Here is a 25,589-nt window from a genome sequence, read left to right on the forward strand (position 1 = left end):
TTGGAGCTTGCAGGGATGTCTGGAAGCTGGCAACACTGAAGACCACTTAGGAGGTCTGGTGCAGAAGTCTGTGAGAGGTTGTTGGCTCTTCCTGGCTGCTAACCCTGTGAATTCTCAGTGAAGCATCTGGAGTGGACCTGGGGTTGCCCTTGTTGAGTAAGCCAGCAGGTGGGAAAGGGAACTGAACACAAATCAGAAGAGTGGGATGAACTGGAACATTCTGGTCCTTCATGTCTGTCTCTTAACATCTCTCACTTAACCTCTCAAATCTTACAACACTTCACTTTTGGCCACCTTTGACCTGGAAGCATTGCAAAAAGTGAGATTCTGGGAAATGTGTCCAGCATCACCATGTTGATGATAGAATAATCCAGTCTGCCACCCCTTTTTAACGTTTCACAATGGAGTAACATAAAATACTGGATCTTTGATATCTTTCATCCCACACTGTTCTTCTTTGTCTAGTAGGTGTTCTGTTTGTTACTTTTCTTTTACGTTTTGAGAGAGCCAAACAGTACATGACAAAGAAAGGAAATGTATTTAATGCACTGAGTTGTCTCCTTTTATCACTCACCTCTTTGAGCTTCTTTAAGGTAGAAGATCAGGGATCAGTCGCATCTTTTGTGTTGTCTTTTACTCTGGAGTATACCACTCACTCACTTCTCATCTCAACTCTCTGTCAGACAAAGGCGACAATAATCTGGCTCTGACGTTACTTTTAGCATTGCTTGAGTGGAGCAAATTCCAAATTATCTAAATAAAATCTGTTAAGAAAAAAAATTACATCCATTAGATCCTGGGATGACTTTAGAAATGGACTTCCAAGGTGGAAGTGTGTACACTTCCAATTTAGAAATGATAAAGTCCCGTAAGGTAGGTGATCCGTGAACTCTTCAGATTTTTTTTTTTAATGACTAAACAGTTCAAGAACATGAAGCAAAACTTTTTAAAAACTCATCAGTAGAATCTCAGTAGTGACTGAAATCATTTGAATTTGTTTACAGTGGTACCCATATGGGATCAGTTACTAATCCTTTTGACTGAGTTCCAACAATAGCAAACCAAAATTTTAAAAAGGGTTTATTAGATTTATTTCTGTGCTATAGGTTACAGATGTTGTAGGACAGTACATCCCAGTCTGCCTAAATCTTTTACAAAGATTTTTAAACTCTCTAAACATAAAAAATATATGTTGAGTAAATCAAACCCAGTATTATCCTAACAACATAAAGCATGAAAACATTTGTAATTAAAATGAGCTTAAAGAAACAGGGTTTGGAGGCATCACTAAATACAATCCATAATTCTTTCATTTAGTTGCATGAGAATTTGGCAAGTATTTAATAGGCAAAGAGGTAAGAAATGAAATGGTAAACCTCTGTCCTTTAAAGCTCCTACAACTTCATCTACTAATTTAAATTAAATGCAGGCTTGTTAATCATTACTTTCGCTTCCAAATATTAAAGGCAGAAAAGCAATTTAAATTTTATAATTAACCTTCTAGGGAAGAGCATCCTTGCTGAATAGGGCGCTTTTATATTTACTCATGTGTTTTTCATCATTGCCTTTTGAAGGCTCCCTTTGCCCTCTTGAGTGTCTGAGGAAAGGTGGAGCCTCAGGCTTTGTGCCTCAGCAGGAACTGGTATCTGCGTCCCGAGTCCAGGTTGTCTCTGCAGAGACCCCTTTGGCATTGTTAAGACGTCATCTAGACCTTTGTTGGATCTAAATGGCAAAGTTATTTTATCGACACACACCATTTTGTTTCACCCTGTCTTCCCTGGGCTTTCTGTTTCAGACGGGGTGACTGGTTTGAAAGAGCTGGCTTTCCTGAGAGACCTGGCTGAGCAGAACTCGGGGAAGTACGGCGTGCTGGAGCGGGCGGCCGTGCCGGTGATTAAGGGCAGCATGATGGTGCTGAACCAGTTGAGTAACTTGGAGACCACGGTTGGCAGGTTCTACACCAACCTGCCCAACCGGATGATTGATGAAGCTGTCTTCAGCCTCCCTTTCTCTGACGAGATGGGGGATGGTAAGTTTGGAGAAAAGTTCCTACTAAAGGAAGGGGAAAAGCAATGGACATACGTCTGACAGTAACTTTTAAATGTCGTTCGCTATTCGCCATGTGAGCTCTAAGGGGGTCTGGACAGGCACGGGAGTGGACATGCCTTTCCCCGGTCAGAGCGTGGTGCAGCCAGCCCCCTGTCATTTACCTGGTGGCACTGTATCCCCAGCCCTGTTTCTTCCTCATTGTCCCAGCCTCGGTCGACACAATGGGTTTATCTACTTGGGAAGCTTTGTGAGGATTCCCCAATATCTAAAAGTTAGTGAATTGGAACTAAAGAGTAATTTTGTGGAGCAGTGGTAAATAAATAAATAAGGTGCTTAGGATTCAGCCTCGAAGGCAAAGCAATACGATGTAGTCAAACAAATACGGGCTTGGTATTGACAGGATTTCAGATCCCACTCTACCACTTAAGTTGTTATCCTTGCTAATTTATTTAATCTCATTAATTCACATTTGGTCACCTGTTAAAATGACATCTTTTATGTAACAAATATTTCAGTTACCAGGATTATAAGACCTATTAGAGCCCAGCCTACCTCTCAATGATAATGACTGCCCTTGCTTAATTTATTGATTATTTTATCCTTGTTATTGTTACTATCATCATCATCCTCATGTCACAAGTTACCCATAATATGATAGTGGGTAGAGTGTTTAACCCTCACCTAATTAAATTTTTTTGGTCTTTAAATGGGAGAGGGAATGTTTCCCTCATAGCAGTTGAGAAGATGAAATGCCCTGGTGTCTGTAAAGCACCTCCAACAACGCCTGGCCAACAGTGTGTGCTCAGCAAAAACACAACCTTTTTTTTTTTTTCCTCCTCATCTTGCCTATCTTTTCCCCTCACATCCTTCCCTCTCTTCTTTCTTGATAGAAAAAATTGAAGAGGCAGCTAATTACTAGGCAGACAGCATCACCGTATGAGGTCTTGCTTTTGTGTTCCATTAACTAGGAACTCTCAGAAATAGATACTCAGAGAAACGTCATGTGTGAAAGATAACAAGCCTTACAGAGACTACGTTTTCTAGAAATTAGGTAAACATGTTCTTACTGTAAGGAAGAAACATGGTAGCTACTGCTACACCTCAGTTTTTTTTTTTATTCCTTCCTGTTTCTGACAGAGCCCACAGGTGTGTATAGAATAGAAAAGTCCCACCTTTAGATAAGGCTATTTCCTTTCACAGGGAAATGTCAAGTCTTAAATGCGAGTGACCTGTTATGCGTTTAACCATCATGACTGCATGCCAGCCAAGCTCTGTCAGGCAGTGCTGGGTGAGACACATATCCCACCCTCAACAAGCATTCAGGTCTGATAAGACAAAGACGGTTAAATGAATCATGATAATTCTGTGTGGAAGGAACAGAGACAGGTGTAGAAGCTGAGTCCTATACAAGCACCAAGGATTATGCCATCAAATTCTGTTCCTGTTAGCTGTGTCAGGTAGAGTAGAACCCTTTCTGAAATTTACTCTGCAAGTCAGAAAGCTACCGTGAATGCTTTAAATCAAATTATGTGCAAATCTTTGGTTCCCTGTTGGCTGATGTGTTCCAAAGTTTAGTCCTCCGGGCCCGATTTATGACTCCTGTGCAGTGGATTTCAGATAGGTTTACTGGTCTGTCGCATTCCCCTACTAGCGTGTGTCATTTTCATCTTCACATCTTCAGTCCCTAGAATTATTGGGTGACGACCCCTTTAACTCCATGACAAGAGGACGGGGCACCTAGGGAAACTTGTGTTTACCTGGCTCTAATTCAAAACCTCTGCAGATTAAAATATCAGTTACTGTACGTATTTATTTTACAATGCAAGTCTGTGTGCTTTAGGTTAAAGTAGGGAGGGCATTTGGGGGTTTCATTAAGTGTGGCAAGAGCTTAGCATATTTTATTTGCCACAATAGGATAATTGAAAAGTAAGACTATGTTTCTTTTATCAGGTTTGCTCTCTGTATACAGTGGAGAATAGAAATTTGAAGTGAGCGTGTGGTCTCTAGAGTATGTCTGCTGTACTTTACTGCTCTCTGAAAATGGCTTTAATCTTAGGCTGAAGCCCAGGGGAGTGTGGCGCGTGGACTACGACCTCTGTCTCCCTGCTGGCCCTCGCACTGCTGGTGCCGCCACTTATGACCCCTTCGTCCAGAGACACCTGGGCAGAAACCTCCTCCGAGAGGCATTTTGAAAACCTTCTTAAAAACCTATTATCTTTAAATGCTTTAAAACTGATAGATAGCATTCTAAATGTTGACTGCTTAAAGAATGCTTCTGAAACGATTATAGCCACCCATTGTATAACTTTCCTTTTTTCCTGTCTTACTGAGAAATAATTGACATACAATGTGGCATTAATGGTGGGTGTACAACGTAATGATTTGATACATGTATATGTTGCAAGATAATTACCACAATCAGCTTAGTTAACACCTATCGCCTCACAAGTTTTTTTCTTGTGTTGAGAACTTTTAAGATCTACTCTTTTTGCAACTTGCAAATACGCAATCCTGTGTTCTTAATTGTAGCCCCTGTACCGCACATTACATCCCCAGAGCTTACTTATCCTATAACCGGGCGTAATGTTTCACAGAGTTTTTCAGTGTTGTATCCGCTTCTTCCTCCACCAGTGATGCACCAGTGATGCATTCAATTGGCCTTTGCAGTCACAGCAGCTCAGTAATACTTTGAGTTTACATCAAACACGGTGTCTCTGTAGAAGTTCTTCAAGATTATCCAAATTCCTTTCCTAGGTGTTGATAGAAGAATGGCTTTCTGATACGCCGCTAAGGCATGAATGTGTCATCAAGCACCGGAAAGTACAAGAGCAAGCTGGAGAGAAGTTATCCATCTTTTTGTTTTGAGTTGTACTTAGAGCCGTAGGACGGCAGAATCTAGGGTCCTAGAGATCACTTTGTCTCAGCTCCCCCTCTGATACAGGAAGAGACGCACTGGGAGAGGTGGCAGCAGAACCAGGAGAGCCCAGCCGTTCTGATGCCTGGGCTGTACGCTGACCACCATTCCTGCCCTCTCCTTCTGAACGTTCCCCTAATTGTCCTATTGTTGTTGTATGGCTTAAGAGCTCAGAAGGGTTTTTACATTTTCAAAGCTTTGTTTAAAAAAAGAAACAAAAAAAGTGTATGCAACAGAAACTTTTTGGCTCACAAAGCCTAAAATATTTCCTGACCCTTTACATACAAATGCCGAACTCCCAGCCCAAGTGACTAGAAATACATTCCTTTGAAAACTTAGTGACTCCTTTACCTACTCAGAGTTCTAAGTGGTCAGGTAATAAGATTCTGTACCTTTCTAGGTGGTTTTTTTTTTTCCGTCATCTTCCTGTTTCCAATAAAATGCATTAATACGTTAATAAACTGTAATACCTTATAAGCTTTTCTTTATCCATAAGCTCTTTCATTGAATGACCCCTAGAAATTAGTAAGGCAGTTACTACTGTGTCCTTTAAATAGACATGAAAATCAAGGCTCAGAGTTATGTCTAGTGTCATATAAATGATACACAAGGGATATAGTAGGGCTAGAACCCGGAATTTGGAGATTCCTCGTCCAGCGGTCTTTCAGACGCAGCGGGGCCTTCCTCACTTCGGGAGGTAGAATGATGCATTAAGTGCCACTGACGTTTTACACTGATCTGGAATGTCATATCCTGTTAGGTGAAAAAATTGTGGAGAATGTGCAGCTTGCTTCCATTTACGTTAACTAAGATATCTGAATCCCCAAAGGACTCCGTGTTCCTTGCGGTCTAACTCACTTAATGCTGTCTGCAAAGGTGGGGCTTGGTGACAGAGTCACAAGGGAAACCTTTCTTCAGCACGGAACTGAGATGGGGGATCCTGGCCTTCAGGATTCACTCAAGCACACAGCACAGTGCTTAGTCTTTGTTCAGTGCCTTCTCTGCTAGCCTTTGAATTGTTTTGTTTGTTTTTTGAATTGTTTTCATTTTTAACTCCTAGGTCTGATAATGACCGTGAGTAAACCCTGTTATTTTGGAAACCTCCTTCTGGGAATTGTAGGTGTGGATGTGAACCTGGCTTACATCCTTGAAGATGTGACGTATTACCAAGACTCTTTGGCTTCCTACACTTTTCTCATAGATGACAAAGGTAACCTGCTGAAAATTAATCATAGGAAAGAACGATTTCCTCAACAGCCTGAAGAAAAGCATCTGTAGCTATTCTGATACTAACAAATAAAGTAGGGAAGTGAGAGTTTTTATAGAAAAACAGTGTGACTGGAGCTACTCATTTCTCATAGAACACTGTAAAGATGGCAGAATGAACCTGAAAATCAGGCATTTGTTTCTGTGTTGTGTTGAGAAGTAGGTAACAGTTATTTTGTAACATCAGAAAATTAGACTTGACAGTTGAGTTACACATCGAATGTGATTCTTTGGTGGTTTGGGGGGGTGGGTTTTGGTCTGTCTGTCTTTTTTTTTTTTTTTTTTTTTTTTTTTTTTTTTTTGTCTCTATTGTTATCTTTAGATTTACTGGCATTAAGGTTTACGTGATAGATTAGAACATTTTATAAAATGAAAACCAAATGACCAATACCTCCAAAATATTCTTAATTAGACAAATGTCTGATAATTTAAGACATCTTTCTACACTTCCAGAGTTTTATGCAAGAACACATAAAACAAACTGAATTTTTATTAGACTGGAGAGTTACAGACTGAGAAGTTGAGTGTTGGGCAGTCATCCCAGAGTATCCCACATTTCAAACCCATGATGGGCACTTTTATTAGAATCAGTACTTCCTACATGTTTCCCATAGCATGTGTTTCTGTTTTCTTATTTCAGGGTATACCCTTATGCACCCATCTCTTACCAGGCCATATTTACTGTCAGAACCCCCCCTTCATACTGACATCATTCACTATGAAAATATCCCAAAATTTGAGTTGGTTCGGCAAAATATCCTAAGGTAAGGAAAAGGTGAGGGTGGTCATGTTTTGTTTTTCTCTGAGAGTAGGACCCATTAAGTCAAATATGAGTGTTTATAATAGAATAGAAAACAAGAGTATATAGATTATTTTAATGCTATCAAAATTATACTCAGTAATTTTTCTCCAAGAATAGTAGCCAAAATTTTGTTTACTTTGTGAAATAGGTAAGGTTCTCTTAAAAACTATTATTTCGGGGAAATGTCTTGTAAATCAAATTCTTGTGTTCACATGGCCTTTAATTGTAAAAATCAAATCTATCTTATCTCATTTAAAAAAAAAATTTGCCAGTTATACCAAATTGAAAAACGTTGGCAAAAGAAAAGGTTAAGTCGAGGACCAGCTCTACAGCGTGCCAGAAAAACCACTTGGCAAAGTGGTGTCCATTCCAAGTTGACAGCGCAATCATACAACATTTTCTCTCAAAATAAGGAACAGATTGGATTTTTTCCAACCGTGATACATTATTTTGGCAGATGGTAACCTATGGAGAAACAGGTCTTTGTGCTCATTGGTTGTAAATTAATGACTGAGTGATTTGAGACAAGTTAGTCTCTGGAAAGAATTAGAATTGGGAGGAGGGTGCAGGGTAGAGAGTAAGGAATGTTTTCAGCGCAGAGCTGACATAATGCTTTTACAGAATTGAAAATATCACATTATCTCTTTCAAAAGTGATGAGCGTCATTGCTTTTCAGAATCAGGAGGTGGTCACTGACTCGGAGCATCTTCCCTGCCTTTAATTAAGGGCTTCATTTTATCTTTTGCCTGAAGTATTTCATTCTGTTTGCCAACACAGCCTCCCTCTGGGCAGCCAGATTATCGCAGTCCCTGTGAACTCATCCCTGTCCTGGCACATAAACAAGCTGAGGGAAACTGGAAAGGAGGCCTACAACGTCAGCTACGCCTGGAAGATGGTGAGCGGGAGGAAGCCTCCTTTGCCTGCAGAGCTGCGGGGCTCTGACTTCTTCCTTACGTGGGAATTCTGGGGAACTTCAGTCCGACAGTGATACTAATCAGTGTTAAAGTGATTGGAAAAAGAGAAGCAATTCCACAGAAATTATTTTTTTTCCTTTTTTTGTTTATAAAACCAGTCATTGTTCATGATGAGTAAATCAAACCATATAAAAAAATATAAAGTGGAAAGTGAACTGTGTCCTTCCCCCTCCTGACTTGGACCTTCCATTTCTCAGAAATAACCACTTTGATCAAGTTCCAGAAAATTATTATTCACACACAGGCATGAATCTCTGTGTGTATGTGCGTGTGTGTGTGTACAGAACTTTAACGGCTCTGTAGTATTGCATTATATAGATGGACCAAATTTCTTTAAACAGTCCCCTATGAATACACATTTAGATTGTGTCCCGACATCACAAGCAGATTGACAGTTTAACCATAACTGTGGTACCCACTTCCGCTTTCTTTCACTAGCCTCGTTCAGATGCTAGGCCTCGAAGAGTCATAGAGAAATAGAATCTAACACACACTGTCCGCCTTACTTACGTCTTTGTCCTCCACTCCCTCGTCTAAGCATAGCATCACAATGCTATTATGGGGCCCTAAGTGCTGTAATTGACCAAAAGAAGAGTGGACTTGGATTTTTATCATCAAATATTAATCATGAAACTTAAAATGCAGTCGTACTTGAGATCCCCTTGGACAGCCATATCTGGTGTTTTGCCTGTCGTTGACTCCAAATGCATCTGTTTATTCATCCCTTTGAGAACTGCTTCTTGAACACTGACTATGAGCTGAGAAGGATGAGGAAGGATGATACCTTCTCTGCCCCTCATGGAGCATCCAGCTTAGCAGTGGGTGCAGACAACTCAGCAGCTCCGTACTGTGTCTGCATAGGATGATAGGGATCAGGGGTATCCGACGTGCCTTTAGACTGTCCTCTGACCTTGTTTCATTCTTGAAGTGTCATCATAAGGAAACAGCAACCTCTAAAGTGGAAATGAAAACTAACAAAGTAACAAATGAGACCATTTGAGAAACTTACATTCACAAGCCTAATTCTATTGATATTTTACTGATAATACAGATTTTGGAAAAGATTAAAGTCTATTTTGAAACCCTCTGAGTCAGCTCACATTCAGGAATTTTTTTTTGAGAATGATTGCACCATCTGCCCTTATTTTTATAATTATACAATTTTAAAGTAAAGACCAATTGCTTAAATTTCACATCAGGAAGAGTGACACCAGAATTCTGAATTGGAAAATACTTTTATATTTGCTGTTGGAGATTGTTTACCAACAGTGTACCCTGATTGAAAGCAATTCAGTTACATCCGGGGAAAGGATCTATACATTAATATTTGTTGGCATTAAAAGAGAAAGGAGGAAATGGAGGCATTTTACGACCTTCTTTATATAGTAAATAAACCTAATGTTAACATTTTGGAAAGCAGTATCTTCTTAAGACAGTCTTTCTTCAGTGATGCTGGTAAATTCTTGTCACTCTACTTAAACCAAATGGATATAAATAACTTCAGGTAGAAGTGGTAGCTTTCTCAGAGTTCTGAAATTGTCAAGAATATCACTGTTAAGTGAAAAATTAAAGAGGTGGCAAATAGTGAGATTGAAGTCTAAAAGGCTTGCCTGGTTACCCGGTAAAAAGAGAAAGTGTTTTTAAGCTGTCTTCAGTTACTTTGGGGAGAGGGGGAAGTAGGTACTCATCTTGTCCTCAGGAATGAAATGGATTCCTTCACTAAATATAATTTAAATAGATTTAGCTTATCTATGTTGATAATAACTGGTTAAACTAGCTTAGCATCCATAGCTATGGCAGATACTGGTGGATTATTGTCCTGAATCAAATGTAACGAGAGATGAGGTTAGCAGTGTTGAGACTGCTGCTCTGTCACTGAGTAACTCAAGCCCATCTTTGAGGATTTGGGGAGCTGCACGCTGACACAGGAGGAAATATTGACTCTCAGAAGATACTGCACTATTCCTGTGTTACACAGGCATGGTTCATGTGAACGCACGAATCCTATGGACAATCAGTGGATAAAAACAGAACACCCCCCCCACCCCCAGTCATGGAGAACTCTCCTGGATACATTGCAGAGCTCCTCAGTGCAGAGACTCTTTTTTCAGCTAAGGACATGATAGAAAAACCTGTACTGAAATCTGTTTTCCTTTTCAGCTAAGAACTATTTATGAAGTGTTGCTTTTAGGTGGTTAGAGTGATTTTTTTTTTCTCTCTCTTAAAGAAATAACTGAATTATAAAATTATATTCTGATCATTCCGGTAAACGTTTTGTCTTTTGGTTCCTTAGAACATGCCACACAGGAAGCAGGCTCAAAGGATGCCTGTGTGAGATGGAAAGAAGGAAATAGTCGTTGCCACTTCAGAACACTTTGTCACTTCCCAATTTGTTGGGTGGAGGAAGAGGATTAAATTTGCTAATCTAATTGAATATCCTTGGCAGCAGTACTTGAAAGCAATTCCAGGAAGATGCAAATTTCCCCTGTGTTTAAAAAGATTCTGCAACCATTCTCATAAACTCTACATTGCACTTAACTCTAACCTGCCTGGTTAAAAACTTTCTCCTTGATCATTAAGTAAATCTTTTCAGCTACTTTGGTTCTGGCTACCCTTTAGTTCTGACTTAACCGGTTATCACTCCTTACGTTTATTTACAAGCCATCTTTTAAACAGTTTCTGTTCACCTCCCAATATAATGGACTTAGAGAAGTGTGGCTTTCTTGTATTTTTAAGTCAGGGAGCTAGATAAGTAGCTTTCCTTGGCTTTTGATTCTTTGGTAGACATTTTTGCCACCAAATTTTATTCAAGCATCCATTTCTAGAAGCAAAGCGAATTTGAAAGTACTCCTGTCTCTCTCTAGACAGGAGCCTAAATTTGGCCAAGCTACAGCACGTTTGCCATCCCCCATCTGAAAGGCCAAGTCAAGCTGGCTTTGTGAGGGAGCCATAGGATTTGCACTTTTCATGAGTCTGACGTCCTTGTCATCTCCAACCAAGAGAAGAGAAAGCACTCGTGGGGAACTGAATGAATAAACCAGATTCTCCACGGGCTGTGTGTGTGGATTCATCATTGGCATTTAAAATAGTTCTCGGAACACTCGTTGCAAAACTAATGATATATTTTTAAACACACTTCAAACCCAAACAGAAATTAAGTGTTGTATTCTTACGCCACGTTCCAGCTTGTATCCATTAGCTTAAGCAAGCAGAAGGGGATGAGGGTCGCTGTTTCAAAGGGACCGTGTCCTAATCCCTTCATTAGCTCCATGATTTTCTGTTACTGAAATTGATTTCCCTCGGTCAGAAGGGAAAATAGAAAGTAGACAGTGTTATCCTTTGTCAGAACCATTCCTATTACCCCATCTTCCTGCCTTTCATTCAATCACCAAATATTTTCCTATGGGGTCGGGGGAGACAGAAACCGCAGAAAACACTGTAGCTAAAGTCTCCATCCCCAGAAGCCTTTGTTTTCTGTAAAAGAAATTCTCTTGATTTTTTTCCAGGTACAAGACACTTCTTTTATTCTCTGCATTGTGGTGATACAACCGGAAATACCTGTCAAACAACTGAAGAACCTCAACACTGTCCCCAGCAGCAAGCTGCTGTACCACCGGCTGGACCTCCTGGGCCAGCCTAGCGCCTGCCTGCACTTCAAACAGCTGGCCACTCTAGGTAAAGGCCTCGCGTTCCTCGGCTTGCTTTGTGCTCCTACAGCAGCTCACCCTCAGTGTCAGTTTTAATTAAGGTGTTGAATGCCTACGGGGCCTGGGTTGGGGTACAGGTGTAAAAACAATTTGAGTCCTGGACTTGGATTGGGTTCTCCATCAGACACTGAGCTGAGCGTTGGTGGGTTGGTAATTTATTAAGGACAAACTCTCAGGAGAAACTATCGAGGAAGTGAGAAAAACGGGATGAGGAAGGAGGAGAAAGTAAACAAGGGTTGGATTTTAGGTGAAGTTCCAGCCTCCACCTAATCCTGTGGGCAGGGTCAGGGGGTTGGGGAGGGCTTAGAAGTATAAATTACACTGCAGAGTTTGCCCGGGCTCAAGAAAGGGAGATGGACTTTCATATTCCTTAGTCATTTTCTGCCTTCTGCTAGGGCTGGGCAGAGAGGTTTTAGCAGGCCAAGGAGTGTCCATCAAAGAGAGTCACAGGTATGGTCCATGAGAGGCAGGCCCACAGATGTGGGGACGAGGACCTGCAGGGTAGGAGATGGGAAAATGGTCAAAGGGTCCAAGGGTAGCACACCTGTATGTCTACATAGCGTATCTGCCACAGGTCCCTGTCTTCAAAAGAGATTAGGAAATAGGAATAATTCCAAATAATTCAAAGGAAGCAAAATGGAATTTACATTTGTTATATGCCAGGTTTCTACACTCAGGATCTGGGTTGACCTATGACAGGTGAGGACGTTGGGTTTATCCCAACGCCACAGCTTTCCCAAGGTAACACAGAAAGTAGCCAGGCTGAGATGTGATTCGTGCCTCTCCCAGGCCTGGGCCGCCTTTTATTGCAAGCCACCCTGTGCCGGGCACACGCTAGGCATCAGTGGTGTGTGTGGTCCATGCACCGTGGTAGACTCACAATGCCGTAAAACAGGCATTCTTCTCTTCACCGTTGAAAATACTTCGGGTTCAAAAGTGAATAACTAAGAATCATGGGACAACTGGCAAACTGAGTAGAGGGGACACAGATGGGAAGAGGATCAAAAATGGAAGCCACCAATCTCTAGGTTCCAAATGAGAGCACTCGTGTTTGGGTTTCTCCTTTAAATTCTATCCGAGTTTCTGCCTGGATATGAGCTCGAGAGAGCGGTCTTATCTGTCCCGCGTTCCAGCCGTGCAGACAACTTGGAGAGGGCCAGAGATGCCAACTTGGATTCTACATTTGCTTGTTATCGTTTAGGGAGCTTTGGGGGGGGTTTGCCTTCTGATTTTATGCAGGAGTATGTGTACCCTCTAAATTCATATTTTTATGAACTGCTTACTGAAAAGCTAGGATGGGCTTGATTCTCTTAGCCACTGTGGGAACCAGGTAAACAATCCTACACTGCTGCTGGTGAAGAGGAGGTCACTGTTTTTACATTTGAGACAGTGAAGTGTAGCAGTTTTTCTGGATGAGAAAAAAAGCTCAAGCTTAGATATTTTTTTATTTCCTTTGGATAATCCTTCATAGCTACACTGTCCAATATGGTAGCCACTAGCCACATGTGGCTCTTAAGCACTTACAATGTGGCCAGTCCAAGTTGAGACTTGCCATTAAGTGTAAAATACAGACCCAGTTTTTTCCTGTTGGTTACATGTTAAAGTGATAATGTTTTGGATAGATTGGATTCCATAGAATATACTAGCAAAATTAATTTATCCTGTTTGTGCTTTTTCTTCATGTGGCTACTGGAAAATTTTATATGACCTTTGGGGATTGCATTGTGTTTCAGTGGGACAGTGCTACCTCACAGAGACACCCAGAAAATGTAGAGCTTTCAACTCCAGTAACTTCCATTGGACTGGTGGGCTGGTCCCAGGCACACGGACAGACCTCATGCCAGCGTCTGGCTCTCACTAGGTGTTCTTTCCACCAGACCACCATTCAGCTTCATCTTGGCCATGGAACCCCCAGGACAGTGTGTGGAGGAGTCACCAGGGGGGTTAGTGTCGGCTGGTAACGGAAGTGAAGCAAGATCATTGAAATATTGGGGGGAAAAAAGGAAAATAAGGGAAACAATGGCAAATAAGTGGTTTCCACCTAATTTCACTGATGATGGGGATTTTGAGACATGGTGTTAAATGTATGTCAGAGCTGCCGTCAGAAGGGCTGAAGGAGGAACATTGTCTTCTTGGTACATAAAGGGGAATTTTTTAAAAAATTTTTTTATTTAAGTATAGTCAGTTACAATGTGTCAATTTCTGGTGCACAGCACAGTGTCCCAGTCATGCATATACATACGTATATTCATTTTCATATTTAAAGGAGAATTTTTAAAGAGAACGTCATCCAATGCAGTGAAATACGCAAGTATGCATGTAAGTACTACGTGTCTTACGTAGATGAGGGCTTTGTGTCTCGCTCCTGGACATAAAGCTTTGGATCTTGTATCTTGGTTTCTCCCTCTCCTTCAATCCATCTTGCTGCACCAGCTATTTCTAAAATGCCCAGTCTCTGTCACTACAAGAAAGGCCCACTCCCCAAGCTCCTCTCTTCCCCTTCCTCTGGCCTAACGCTTTTGTCTCTGAGACATTTCTTACATTACTGTGTTCATCTATTGTTGTTTTCCTCTTTCTTCTTCAGTCTTCTCTCTCCCACTGGCTCAAGCTCTTTGAGTTCCAGGCCAGTCCTCCATCTCTGGCGCATCCTTGCTCAGAGGGCCCATGAGCACAGGCATGTGAACGCAGAGCACCCTGCCAGGCAACCTACCCTTTTTAAGTCTCTGGTTTTCTTCTCTTTGATATGAATGTGATAATAATCTCCCAGGCCATACCAGGATGATACGAATTAAATGACACATGGTATTAGTGGAAGCAACTTCTTCTGGTAAAGGCAGACTAGGTCATTCTGACCCACCCTGCTGGGTTCAACCAGAAATCCTGGGTGGAATCTTTTTTCAATAAATCTTTTAGAAAAGCATCAAAGAACTAACCTGAAAGGTAGTGGACCAAAGTCTAGGAGAACATAAGAACCCAGAGAAGAAAGCCAACACTTAAAGCTGCTTTTACAGTGCACATGTTTACCAAAAGAAGAAACAGCCATGAAATTAAACTCTGCTTTAGGTATCTTCTTAGGGCTGGAGAGAGGCAGAAATCAAATCCAAGGTCCCGAAAAGGTGGAGACGAATAAATGAAACCACTTCCTTTCACCCCTTACACACATGCATCCTTTTAGCTGAGGTCCTAAAGGACTGCATTACTAGGGTAAGGGTGGTTGGAGCTGAATCAGCCCTTGCCTTGGGATTTCTGTCATCTGAGCTGTCTGAAGAATCTAAAGCATTAGCTAGTCATGGACTAGCTGAATACCAAAGCCTCACAGGACAGCACTTAGGCCAGTGTCCAGTCTCCTTGTTGGGAACTCTTTCCACCTTACCATGCTGCCTCATCTTGGGGTGGCGCACCTGGTGGAATCAAACAGTGGTCCTTTCTGGAGGAAGTTATTCCTATCCTGTTGGGGCTCAACAGTTCATACAGATTTGTTTTTGTTTTTTGTTTTGGGGTTTTTTGTTTTGGGGTTTTTTTTTTTTAGTTTTTATTTTAACATTTTTTTATTGCCTTACAGTCATTTTACAATGTTGTGTCAAATTCCAGTGTAGAGCACAATTTTTCAGTTATACATGAGCATGCATAGATTCATTGTCCCTTTTTTTAATTTGTTGTTGAATACAGTGCGCAGCACAGTCAGATAGCCAGGCCACAGGGAAACGAGACACTATGAGTGAGAGCAAGCAAAAGGAGTAGAAGAGCACCACAGATTTAATGATAGGACGCATGACAGTGCTTTTTAAAGCTTTCAAAAATACACAATTGAAGAGTAGGAAATTTCAAAGACAAAGATGTAGTGTTTTTTCTCATAATGTAATTCATTCACTGTGAGGATCTATGTTAAATAAAGAACTGGACTTTTCCTCTTCAGCTAAAACCAAAGATTAAATACGTGTACATCACCTGCTTCATTTCCACTGCTCCTGTTTATGCCACGTTGGTATCCCCCTCTGTGAGAATAATTTTTTTAATTAAGTTTTGCACCGACTTCACTCTTTCATGTTTCTTTCTTCCTTGATGATGATACTAATATGAACAATGAGTTAACATACAGAGGGCTTGACCTGTGCCAGCACTGTTGTAAGTGATTTGCGTTTGTTAACTTGTTCTCTTTGTGTATATTAGCTACTGTAATTCTCATCATACCTCTATAAGGTTGGCACTGCTGTTTCCTCCACTTTGCAGCTGGGTAAAAACATCACGTGTATTGTAACTTGCCCAGCATCACACAGCCAGGAAATGTTGGCGCTCAGGCTCATCCCCATCCGGCTCCACGTCCCATGCTGCCTGCTCAATGCTAAGGGGCGTAAGATACTACGTGTAGGTCTAAGGCATGCTGAGCGTTTGCCAGCATCTCTCTAGGTTCACTGACAACTGTAAGCTCCCTGCAGGGAGAAGGTCTGGCACTTTTTCTTCCAGCCTGGAGTTCTTTGCTTTCCTTATAAAGGGAAGACTTTCAGCCACCGCAGCTGGCAGACTGGCAGAGCCCTCACCGTGCTTTTGTTTGGGCCTGAGGTGAAGCCTCAGTGTTCTCAGGCCTGCTTTGTTTGCTTCTCTTTCAGAAAGTCCCACCGTCATGCTGTCTGCAGGCAGCTTTTCCTCCCCCTATGAACACCTCAGCCAGCCGGAGACCAAACGCATGGTGGAACACTACACGGCCTATCTCAGTGACAACACCCGCCTCATTGCTAACCCGGGGCTCAAAGTGAGTTCTGGCCGGGGCCACGTCTCTGGTGCGCCCTCTGCAGGCCCAGGGTGGGTGCTGGCCGCGAACCTTTGAAGTGGGAAGCCCGGCCCTGGGTCTGTGTCTCTTTCTTAGCTGGAGGGCTGGTGCGGCAGCGTGTGGCCCAAAGCAGGCTCGTCGGCAATGACCCTTCAGATGGATTAAGAAGCCCTGTGGGCTAGATGAAGAAGCTCTTTCAAGCCTTAGATGCACCAGGGGTTGTCTAGGTAGGGGGTGTGAGTCGGAGACCAGGGAAGCTTTCCCAGCCCCATTTTTCCCAGGGGAAGAAGTAAAGTGCCCCTACTGCCCGTTGAGGTAAATATGACGAAGTTTAAGAAGCAGACATTTAGCAGGTGCGTGTGCGCGCATGTTTGTATGTGTGCGTGTGTGTGTGTTTAGTGATGCTTCACTCTCAGGTCGTTTTCCTCTTAAACACAGAAAGCCTAGCAAAGATGAACAACTGAGTAAATCACACGTCCACTGGCTATATTTCAGTAAGCTTTTGTTTTCCCCAAGTTTGGCTGTATCCATCTGCTGTGGAAAGATTTTTGAGAAGTAATTGGGCTTGGCTTCTCTGCAAGAGAGCTTCGGGAAGCTCTGCCAGCAGGCCACTCTCTTTTCATGTGGGTCTTAAAGGATCCCTGCTATGTCTTCCTTTGTCCCCCAGTTCTCTGTCAGAAATGAAGTAATGGCTACCAGCCACGTCACAGATGAATGGATGACACAAATGGAAATGAGTAGCCTGAACACTTACATTGTCCGCCGTTACATAGCAACGCCCAATGGCGTCCTCAGAATTTATCCTGGTTCCCTCATGGACAAAGCATTTGATCCCACGAGGAGACAATGGTGAGTTTTAGGGGCTTCCATTATCAAAAGTTCCAGCCACCTCCTCAATCCTGGAGAGCCATGATAAATACATACAATAAAGCGACTTGAAGCAGTCATATTAAAAGAAGATACTTTCGTGGCAGTGAAAATATGGTTTTGAATAGTTTGGGTTTTGTTTTGTTTTTTTTAATGTAGTATCAACAACAGCTTTGTGAGTTTCCTCTGCTTACAGTGTTTTTATCTCTTCATTGAAATTTTGTGACTGAAATGCTTTATATTTGGGCATTTCAATTCCTACTGGAGTTTGACTCCCACTTTGTAGGCAGTGTGTCCACAGTGGATACACTTAAGGGCATGTGTGACCCATGGAAAATGAAAACCAAAAAACAGTGTTTTACTTCTGGGCTTTATTTTTATTCTGATTTTCAAAAGCAAAAGCTAGCCAGGTGGTACAGCAGGGGGACAACCTGGGCATAAAAAACAGGATTTCTAGGTACATGCTGCTTAGTATCTGAGTCACTCATGAGTCAGTTACTGTTTTTACTGCCCGTTCCCCCACCCTTATCCCCCAATCCAGGGTGCATTTTTATGTGCCAAATTGTATTAGTTTATGCTTCACTAATTTTTCTTTTAGCCTCTAGAGCATCTGTACTATAGATAATTTTAAAATCTGATGTGTGTACTGAGTTCAGCATCTTTTTTAAAAAGAGAACTTCAGATTTCCTTGACCTCGTGTGTTGATGCTGCAGTCAGTCGTAGAGCATAGGAATCCTCTTGAATTTGAATGTTAAAATAGGCGAGATTTATAACTTACAATATTTTTTAGGGTTACAAGCTCACTTTTCTTCAAAATTTGCAGTTGTTGTTGTCCGTACCCTAAGATGACATGACTTCCTTTGTTCTCCGTTAGGTATCTCCATGCTGTAGCTAATCCGGGTTTGATTTCTTTGACTGGCCCTTACTTAGACGTTGGAGGAGCTGGCTATGTGGTGACCATCAGTCATACCATTCATTCATCCAGGTAGTATTTCAATTCATTTTTTACTCGTTTCTTAAGCACATAAGGGTATTTTGAAAATTTAAATGGAATAGTAGACACCAAGGTTTAGTATGGCCTTTGATGTGAGGCAGGCTTGGGTTTGAATATCCTCTCTAGCTATGTCATCTCAGATTTCCTGAGCTTCCTCCTGATGTCTGTAAAATGGGGATAATACCTCACAAGGCTATCACGTGACTGAGTCCGTCAAACATTAGCCCAGTACTTGGCCACGATAGTGTTTGTGAAGAAGAACAAGATGTTAGATTCAGTAGAGCAGTTCCTAGAAGTGCTGGTCCTAAACCAGTCAAAGAAACAGCACTGAGAGCCTGAGAACTATTACTACCAGAGAGTGTTTTCCCAAGCAAAGAGTAGTTTTAATGAAGGAAAAAAGGTATCGAGACGTGGAACTGTTACCCCTTGTATCTGAGTTTGTTTAAAATTATGTAGGAGTTTGTTGTTACCGTTGTTGTCATTGGCGGTGGTGGTTTTGTTGCTGGTTTTGCTTTGTGCTTGAAAAATGAAAAGGCATTTTGAAAACTAATTTTCCAAGAATGTGGTAAAATGTCAGGATCACTGTAAATATATTTAGCGTGCTTTATATTTCAGGCTTTTAAGGTTTCAGTGTCTCAACTACAAATGAAATGTTGAAATAGAAGTGAAATGCTGGGTGGAGAGGCAAGTCAAACACATTGTTTTAATCTCTTCTTTATACAAATAGCTATTTTTTCCCTAGCAACCAAGAAAGGCCATATTTTGACTGGTATCTGTAATGATGCCTTAACATTTATGGGGAGACAGATTTTCTTGCTTAACTTTATGCTTTTCGCTGGTGCTCATTATGTATCAAATGATTGACATTCAGTAGAATTCTTCTAATGCCAAGTTCATTGGGAGCACGAATCGGGAAGCAGTACTGTGTGGAATTTCAACATGACCTGTGTCTTCACAGCAAGCAGGGCCCTCCCGCCACCCAGATACTGATTTATTATTTCCAGGACATGGTATCTGTTCAGCCCCGTCACATATAAACAAGTAAACATTCATTTAGAACAGATCTTTTCAGTGTTTTCATTAACAGACCATCTGTAAGGTATATGCCTACTACTGTCTGAAGAGGAACACTTGTCATCTCTCCTGTATATTCTAATCAATTGAGAAAACGTAAACAAAGGTGGTTTCTTTGAGGGAATAGAAGTCACCTTGGTCTTTGATGACACTGACACGGGTGATGATGATTGGGCTCCTAAAGGTGTTGTTGAGGGAGCAGGCAGAGAATTGCCTGCCTGTGTGTCTGTCTGTCTCCGTCTGGCCTTCTATCCAGCTCCTGTCACCTGCCACTCGTTATCGAGAGGTGTTAATTTTTTCTTCTACACAAAATTTTTGTTGGGGGGAAGGGGAGGGGGTCACAGAGAAGTGTAGACTTTTTGTGCTCGTATCCATGTTTTTGTTAGAATTTGAATGAGTGGAAGAATTTTCATTTAGTTTATTCATAAATATGTATGGTGTCAGTCCAAATGAAGCCTGATGGAAATATGGGCATTCAAGTTAGGAAAAGACCTGGGTTCAAGTCCCTTATTTTGGTTACTGTTTACAGTGCACTTAGCCTACAGAAGTTCAGCTATTTGAGTTTAACAGGAGTTAAATGGCCCTTTAAATCCTCAATCCTGTCCATCAGTCACTTGGTGAGAGTGTATTCCAGGAATAAGGATCTGTTCTTGCCTTGACCTATATGCAGATCAAATGGACTTGATCATTTGAACATTTTCCTTAGCTGAGAATGTTATTAATTAGAGCCATGTATTTCATTCAACATAGTTTAGAATCCAAATCTATGATCACTTCTGGATTTCAACCAAAGCAACTGTAGCCTTAACAGATGCATTCATAGATGAGCTCTGCAGAGGTCCTTCTTTCAAATGATTACCGGTGATTTTGGCCTCATGTGCCAACTTGAGAACCCACCGTCCTGAGATGTGATTCCATTCTGAAAAAGCAGATTTGCCATTTACTATTCGTATGACTGTAAACAAATTCCTTTCTGCCTTGGACTCCTCACCTGTGAAAGAGAGATACTAGGGCCTGTCTCAAATGATCGTTTAAGGGTTACATTAAATAATATATGTGAGGCTCTTAGAACAGTGTCTAGCACATGGTAAGGGCTCAACAAATGTTAAATACTTTTTTATGATGGTGATGATGATGGTCTATGACTCTCTGAGCCACGTATGTAAAACAGTTACTAATGCCTCATTTGAACTGATACAATGAAAATTAGAGGTGATGCCTGTGAAACGCTTAGCACGGTACTTGCCAATGTCAAGTCCCAAATAAATGGTAGTTATTCTTGTTGCCATGCTATTCGTGCTTTAAATTCCTGGCATTTTAATAGCTCAGAAGAGAGAGCTTAAGCTCATGTTCAGCTTGTCATGAAGCAATCTCACTCTCCCTTGGTTTTCAGAAGCAGTTGGGCTGTGGGCTTTTCAGTGCTCACTTATCAGTTACTTGTAGTAACTGTGCTGTGATTCTTTCATCAGCATTATTAGTGGCCCGAGAACCTAGGTGCGCATTCTTTGGAGGATGGTAATGCGATGATGCGGTAGAGATGGTGGAGTACAGTCAGTGAGCAGGGGGACTGTTCAGGCGGATCTTTGGCAGTGAAAACCTCACCAAAGTGCTGCAAGCAGCATGGGACCGCTGTGCTGAGAAATGTAGGCTTGGTTTGATTTTTCCATGGTATTCTTCATGAGTTGCTATGGTAACCATGTGCATTTTTAAAATGCAGGTGAAAATATGAATGCTAGACTTCCGTGGGCAATATATATGCCTTTACTTCAGCATGTTGATCATATTGGAGCAGACGGCAGTTGCACAGGGGAAGTTTAGAAACAAAATCAAGTTGTCCCCAAAAACCTGAGTTGTATTTTTCACTGAGGCAGCTATAGTATTGTAGAAAGAACCAGATTTCATACCAGTCTCTAAAGCATCAACAATACATGATCTATCTTCTTTAAGTCTTTTAACTATCTAAGCTTAATTTTTCATTTATAGAGTGGGAACTGTACCTCCTTTCTGATGTCTTCACAGGAAATTAAATAGATGATATAAAACTGCTTGGAAACTCGTGAGTACCAGGCAGATCTAAGGAGGCAGTGTATCCTGTTGGTTAGGAACACATGCTTTGGAGTTGAAGGCACTACGTTTAAATTCCTGCTTCCACTAGTTATTCACTGTGTGACAGCCAAATACTTAATCTCCCTAAGCTTCAGTTTTCTGGAAATGATAATGCCTCATAAGTTTTCTGTGAGAAGTAGTTGCAATGATGTATTCACATGCCGACCAGAGTGCCTATAGATTGTGAACGTTCAGTATATGGAAGCCATCACTGTTACCATAATGATGGCTGTTTTTTAGACCCATCACTTTTCCCTGAACAAGCAAGAGAAGTTTAAACTTTTTTTGACTAATACTTCAGCAATACATTATCTGTAGCAATACATTATCTGCTGCAATGCATTATCTGCTGCAGTGCACCTGACCTCATAAGGTAACTGCATCTTGGATTTCTTCCATGGTCGAATTTAAGTTACCAAGGTAATAATAGGGGCTCTTATTGAGGCAGTAACCTCTCAAAGACAACCCCATAACATGGTCTTCCCCCATCCCATGCCAAACACAAGTTTTGACAGCAAAGTTCTGATAGAGATTACATTATGGGTCATGGTCCCATTTTCCAATGCTTTTGTCAGGGGCAGAAGGAGTGAGGGTTGGGTTGATATAAGTTAGTATCAATGTTGACAGTAACCAGTTGTCTGCATGGCAAAGCTAATTTCACTCCCAAGTTTTGAGTTTCCAAAAGAAGATTTTACTTTCAAAAGTTTCTTCTGAAGTTTCCAATGACTATTTTTAAGATTTCTGTCAATAATGGCACTAGTTTTCTTTTGGGATTTTCTTTATGAAGAAATCAGGTGGGTAGAAGATGGTAATGATGAGCTCTTGGAACATGTCATGTTGAGTAAACTCTGCAAATTTTCAGCCACAAAAGTATAGGAGTTTGTTGATTACACCAACCCTAACCCCTCCAACTACCCATGAACATAAATGAAAAAGAAACTAGGTTCCAAGTAAGGAGTTTATGTTTCTGATATATCTAGCAATTTCTCTGAAAGAATAAAAAGTTTACTCTGCAGGACTGAGCTTTAAGCCCTGTTTAGTTTTCTTTAGTGTAACTTTTTATTGGGTGTTTTCAGTATACTAGGCAGCTTGCTAAGCATTATAAACAGACTCATTTAATCCCAGTTAACAGCCTTTTGACATAGATACTATTATTAACCCCATTTTCAGGTGAGAAAACTGGGCTTAGAAAGATTAGATACCATCCCAGGAACCACACAGATGGAAATCAACAGGCCAGGATTTGACCCCAGGTCTGCTTGATTCCAGAGCTAAAAGGGTAACAAGCACTGTGTAGTATTGCCCAACTGTATCCTCCTTGGCTCCTGTTTTGAGAGTAGGGATTGAGAATGGAGACAGAACTGGCCTATGAACCAGGAGAGTCTTATTCGAGAACATGAGCTGTGTTTTGAGTAGAATCAACCGTAGTGTTAACAGAAAGAAAGCCAAACATTGTTTTTACTAAGTTTTGTGGGACCTAACACTAGTTAGGTAATCTTTATGAGATCTCAGTTTCATTATCCATAAAAATGAAAGAAATGATTAACTCAGGTTCTTTGTCTAAAGGTTCCTTGATGGAAGGAACCATAGTAGCCACACGTCCATCCTCTCACCCCACCCACAGATTCTTGCCAAGGGAAAATCCAGCTGTTGTCTGAGCACCTGTTGTCAGGACCAGCCACGTTCTACAGCTGCCAATGTTTGGGGCTAGTCTTATTAGAAAGTCCTACCTTTAATCCTGAGTTTTTCTCTCATCAGATCTCCATGTTATGCTGAATTACTTATTTAGTTGATTGTTTCTGCAGGGGCGGAAAGTAGGGAGGAACAGTGGGCATGTGTTTCTGATGCCGTCCGATGTCCTTATGGTTGCACGTAGCTCTGAACTTTAAATAAGACCTGCCTCTTATTCTCTCTGATCTCTTTCACATGAAGTACACAGCTGTCTTCCGGGCATACTGTGGCTGTGATGGGCATTGACTTCACGCTTAGATACTTCTACAAGGTTCTGATGGACTTACTGCCAGTTTGTAACCAAGATGGTGGCAACAAAATAAGGTAAGTCCTTCAGGGACACCATATCCTATCTAGCTGCAAAATACAAAGAAAAGGATGGCAAGTGTCTCTAGTTGAATGCCAGCCACATTGTCATAGTCAGCATGAGCCCATGGCCTGGGTGTTGTACTAGGGAGGTTTTGTTCTCATTTTTCTAAGGCGCATGCCATTTGTGACTTAGACTAACAGATCTGGCTTGTAACAAGGAGAGTAGCGGGGGCACAGAATTCTCCAAAAGCTCTTGTTTCTCTAGGAGTCAGTAATTAGAGGTTTCCCATACCTTGGGTGCTAGAAAGACCAGAGGGTACCCTTGGGTAGTACTTTTGATGTTAACTTAGTTATTAAACCAAAGTCTTTGTGAGATTTTTAGGCGCTTAGACTGTTCCTTTGTACGTTTCCCCAGAAAGAGGTTCATGGAACTAAACGTCTTTGCTGCCTGAATTTCAAAAGAACATGTCTGATCAAAGCAAGGGCTTTCCCTTGATTTAATACGGGCCACTTTTTAAAAATAGCTTTCTTATTTCAATCTCATGGCCCATGCTTCATGTCACTGCTCAATTTCATGCTGGCCCTTAATGGGGAAATGCAAGATCCACGGCAAACTGTAATGACCAACACAGAGTAAAATAGAGCAGAATATAATCCCGACTAGAGCCGTTCTAGCTTCACTTCGTCAGGGTTTCCATCAGTGCTGTTGTGTGGAAACACTGAATGTTGTATTTTCTGTAGGTTTATCACTGAAAGAAAAAAATGGTATGGTTTACTTCAGGTTGGGGTCCACACGTACTCAAGGCCGCTGCTTTCAGAATCTCCCTCCCCCAGGAAGAAACTTCCCACTTTATACATTCCTGCAAAAGATCTTTGAGCCCCTCTGACTTAGATGGGGTGGTCGCACCTGATATGAAGCACGCAGGGGACCCCAGAGTCAGGTCTGACTCTCTCACCTTAGACCGCATGCCTGGTGATCCAGCACTTCAGGAATAACGTGTCTGTCACCTGACAGCCAGCCTGCCTGCCTCCTGGCCATGAATATTTATTGAGAACCTGAGAGCAGTGCAGTTTGTTTCAGAGCTAGACGGATAAACGCCCTCTGAAAGCACAGAAAAGCAGCTTCTATAAATGAAGATGCCCTTGTCTTGGCACAGGTGCTTCATCATGGAGGACAGGGGTTACCTGGTGGCACATCCAACCCTCATTGACCCCAAGGGACACGCACCCGTGGAGCAGCAGCACATCACCCACAAGGTAACTGCCGTGAGGCTGGAGCCCAGTTCGCCAACAGGCTGCGGCTCGCTCATCACGTGGCGTCTGTCTTCTTTCTGCTTGGCCTTGTAGGAGCCCCTGGTAGCCAATGACATCCTGAACCATCCCAACTTTGTGAAGAAGAACTTGTGCAACAGCTTCAGTGACAGGACGGTGCAGAGGTTTTATAAATTCAACACGAGCCTCGTGGTAGGTTGATTCCTCAATCCTCTCCTCTCCCTCCATCCTGCTGCGGGATGTGCAGTGGAATCATGCTTTATTTATGTCTGAATGTTAGTTACTCCTGGCTGTTTCGTTGCCAGGGGGATTAGGGTGATAGGACCTGCCAGGACCTTAGTCCTGCTCCGCAGTTGGACGGTTCTGGGACATAAAGACCACAGTGGAGAAGCGAATGTTTTAAGGTCTCACACTTGGTATTTTGTTTTGGTTTTGTTTGTTTAAAGTCCCACCCAATTTCAGCCCTTTGAAATGTCTGCTGAAGTCTCTTCCCACACTCTTGTATAAATATATGTGGCACCATGTGGTCCTGTCTTCCTGTCTTTTAGAGATCAGTCTCCTTAAATTCCTAAAGCCAAATTGGGTTAGTTCTTGGTCATCCACCCTGTTAGATGAAAGCTCTTACGCAGATCATCCAAAAATAATTTTTTTTTAGCCTTAGAATACTCTTATGACTTGAGGTGCTGCAGATTTATCTAGAAATGGTTAAAGATCTTAAGGATGTTCTTTTTAATTTGTAAATAATCCTAGCTGAGA

General features: G+C 41.7%; 1 protein-coding gene across 4 annotated transcripts in view; it reads left to right on the forward strand.

Moving 5' to 3' along the window:
* Positions 1 to 25,589, forward strand: part of CACHD1 (cache domain containing 1) — a 213,124-nt gene that overhangs the window by 155,616 nt on the left and 31,919 nt on the right. For all 4 annotated transcript variants that reach the window (XR_004325118.1, XR_004325119.1, XM_006181264.2 and 1 more), the window contains exons 9-19: positions 1,796 to 2,029; positions 6,024 to 6,173; positions 6,870 to 6,993; positions 7,809 to 7,926; positions 11,512 to 11,680; positions 16,320 to 16,462; positions 17,148 to 17,329; positions 18,222 to 18,332; positions 23,454 to 23,576; positions 24,719 to 24,818; positions 24,909 to 25,025. Coding sequence is in view for 2 of the 4 variants with exons in the window: in XM_006181264.2 (XP_006181326.2) it covers positions 1,796 to 2,029; positions 6,024 to 6,173; positions 6,870 to 6,993; positions 7,809 to 7,926; positions 11,512 to 11,680; positions 16,320 to 16,462; positions 17,148 to 17,329; positions 18,222 to 18,332; positions 23,454 to 23,576; positions 24,719 to 24,818; positions 24,909 to 25,025 (1,571 nt within the window). In the remaining 2 variants the exon portion in view is untranslated. The remainder of the gene's footprint in view (positions 1 to 1,795; positions 2,030 to 6,023; positions 6,174 to 6,869; positions 6,994 to 7,808; positions 7,927 to 11,511; positions 11,681 to 16,319; positions 16,463 to 17,147; positions 17,330 to 18,221; positions 18,333 to 23,453; positions 23,577 to 24,718; positions 24,819 to 24,908; positions 25,026 to 25,589) is intronic.

Source organism: Camelus ferus, chromosome 13, assembly GCF_009834535.1.
Source record: "Camelus ferus isolate YT-003-E chromosome 13, BCGSAC_Cfer_1.0, whole genome shotgun sequence".
NCBI lineage: Eukaryota > Metazoa > Chordata > Mammalia > Artiodactyla > Camelidae > Camelus > Camelus ferus.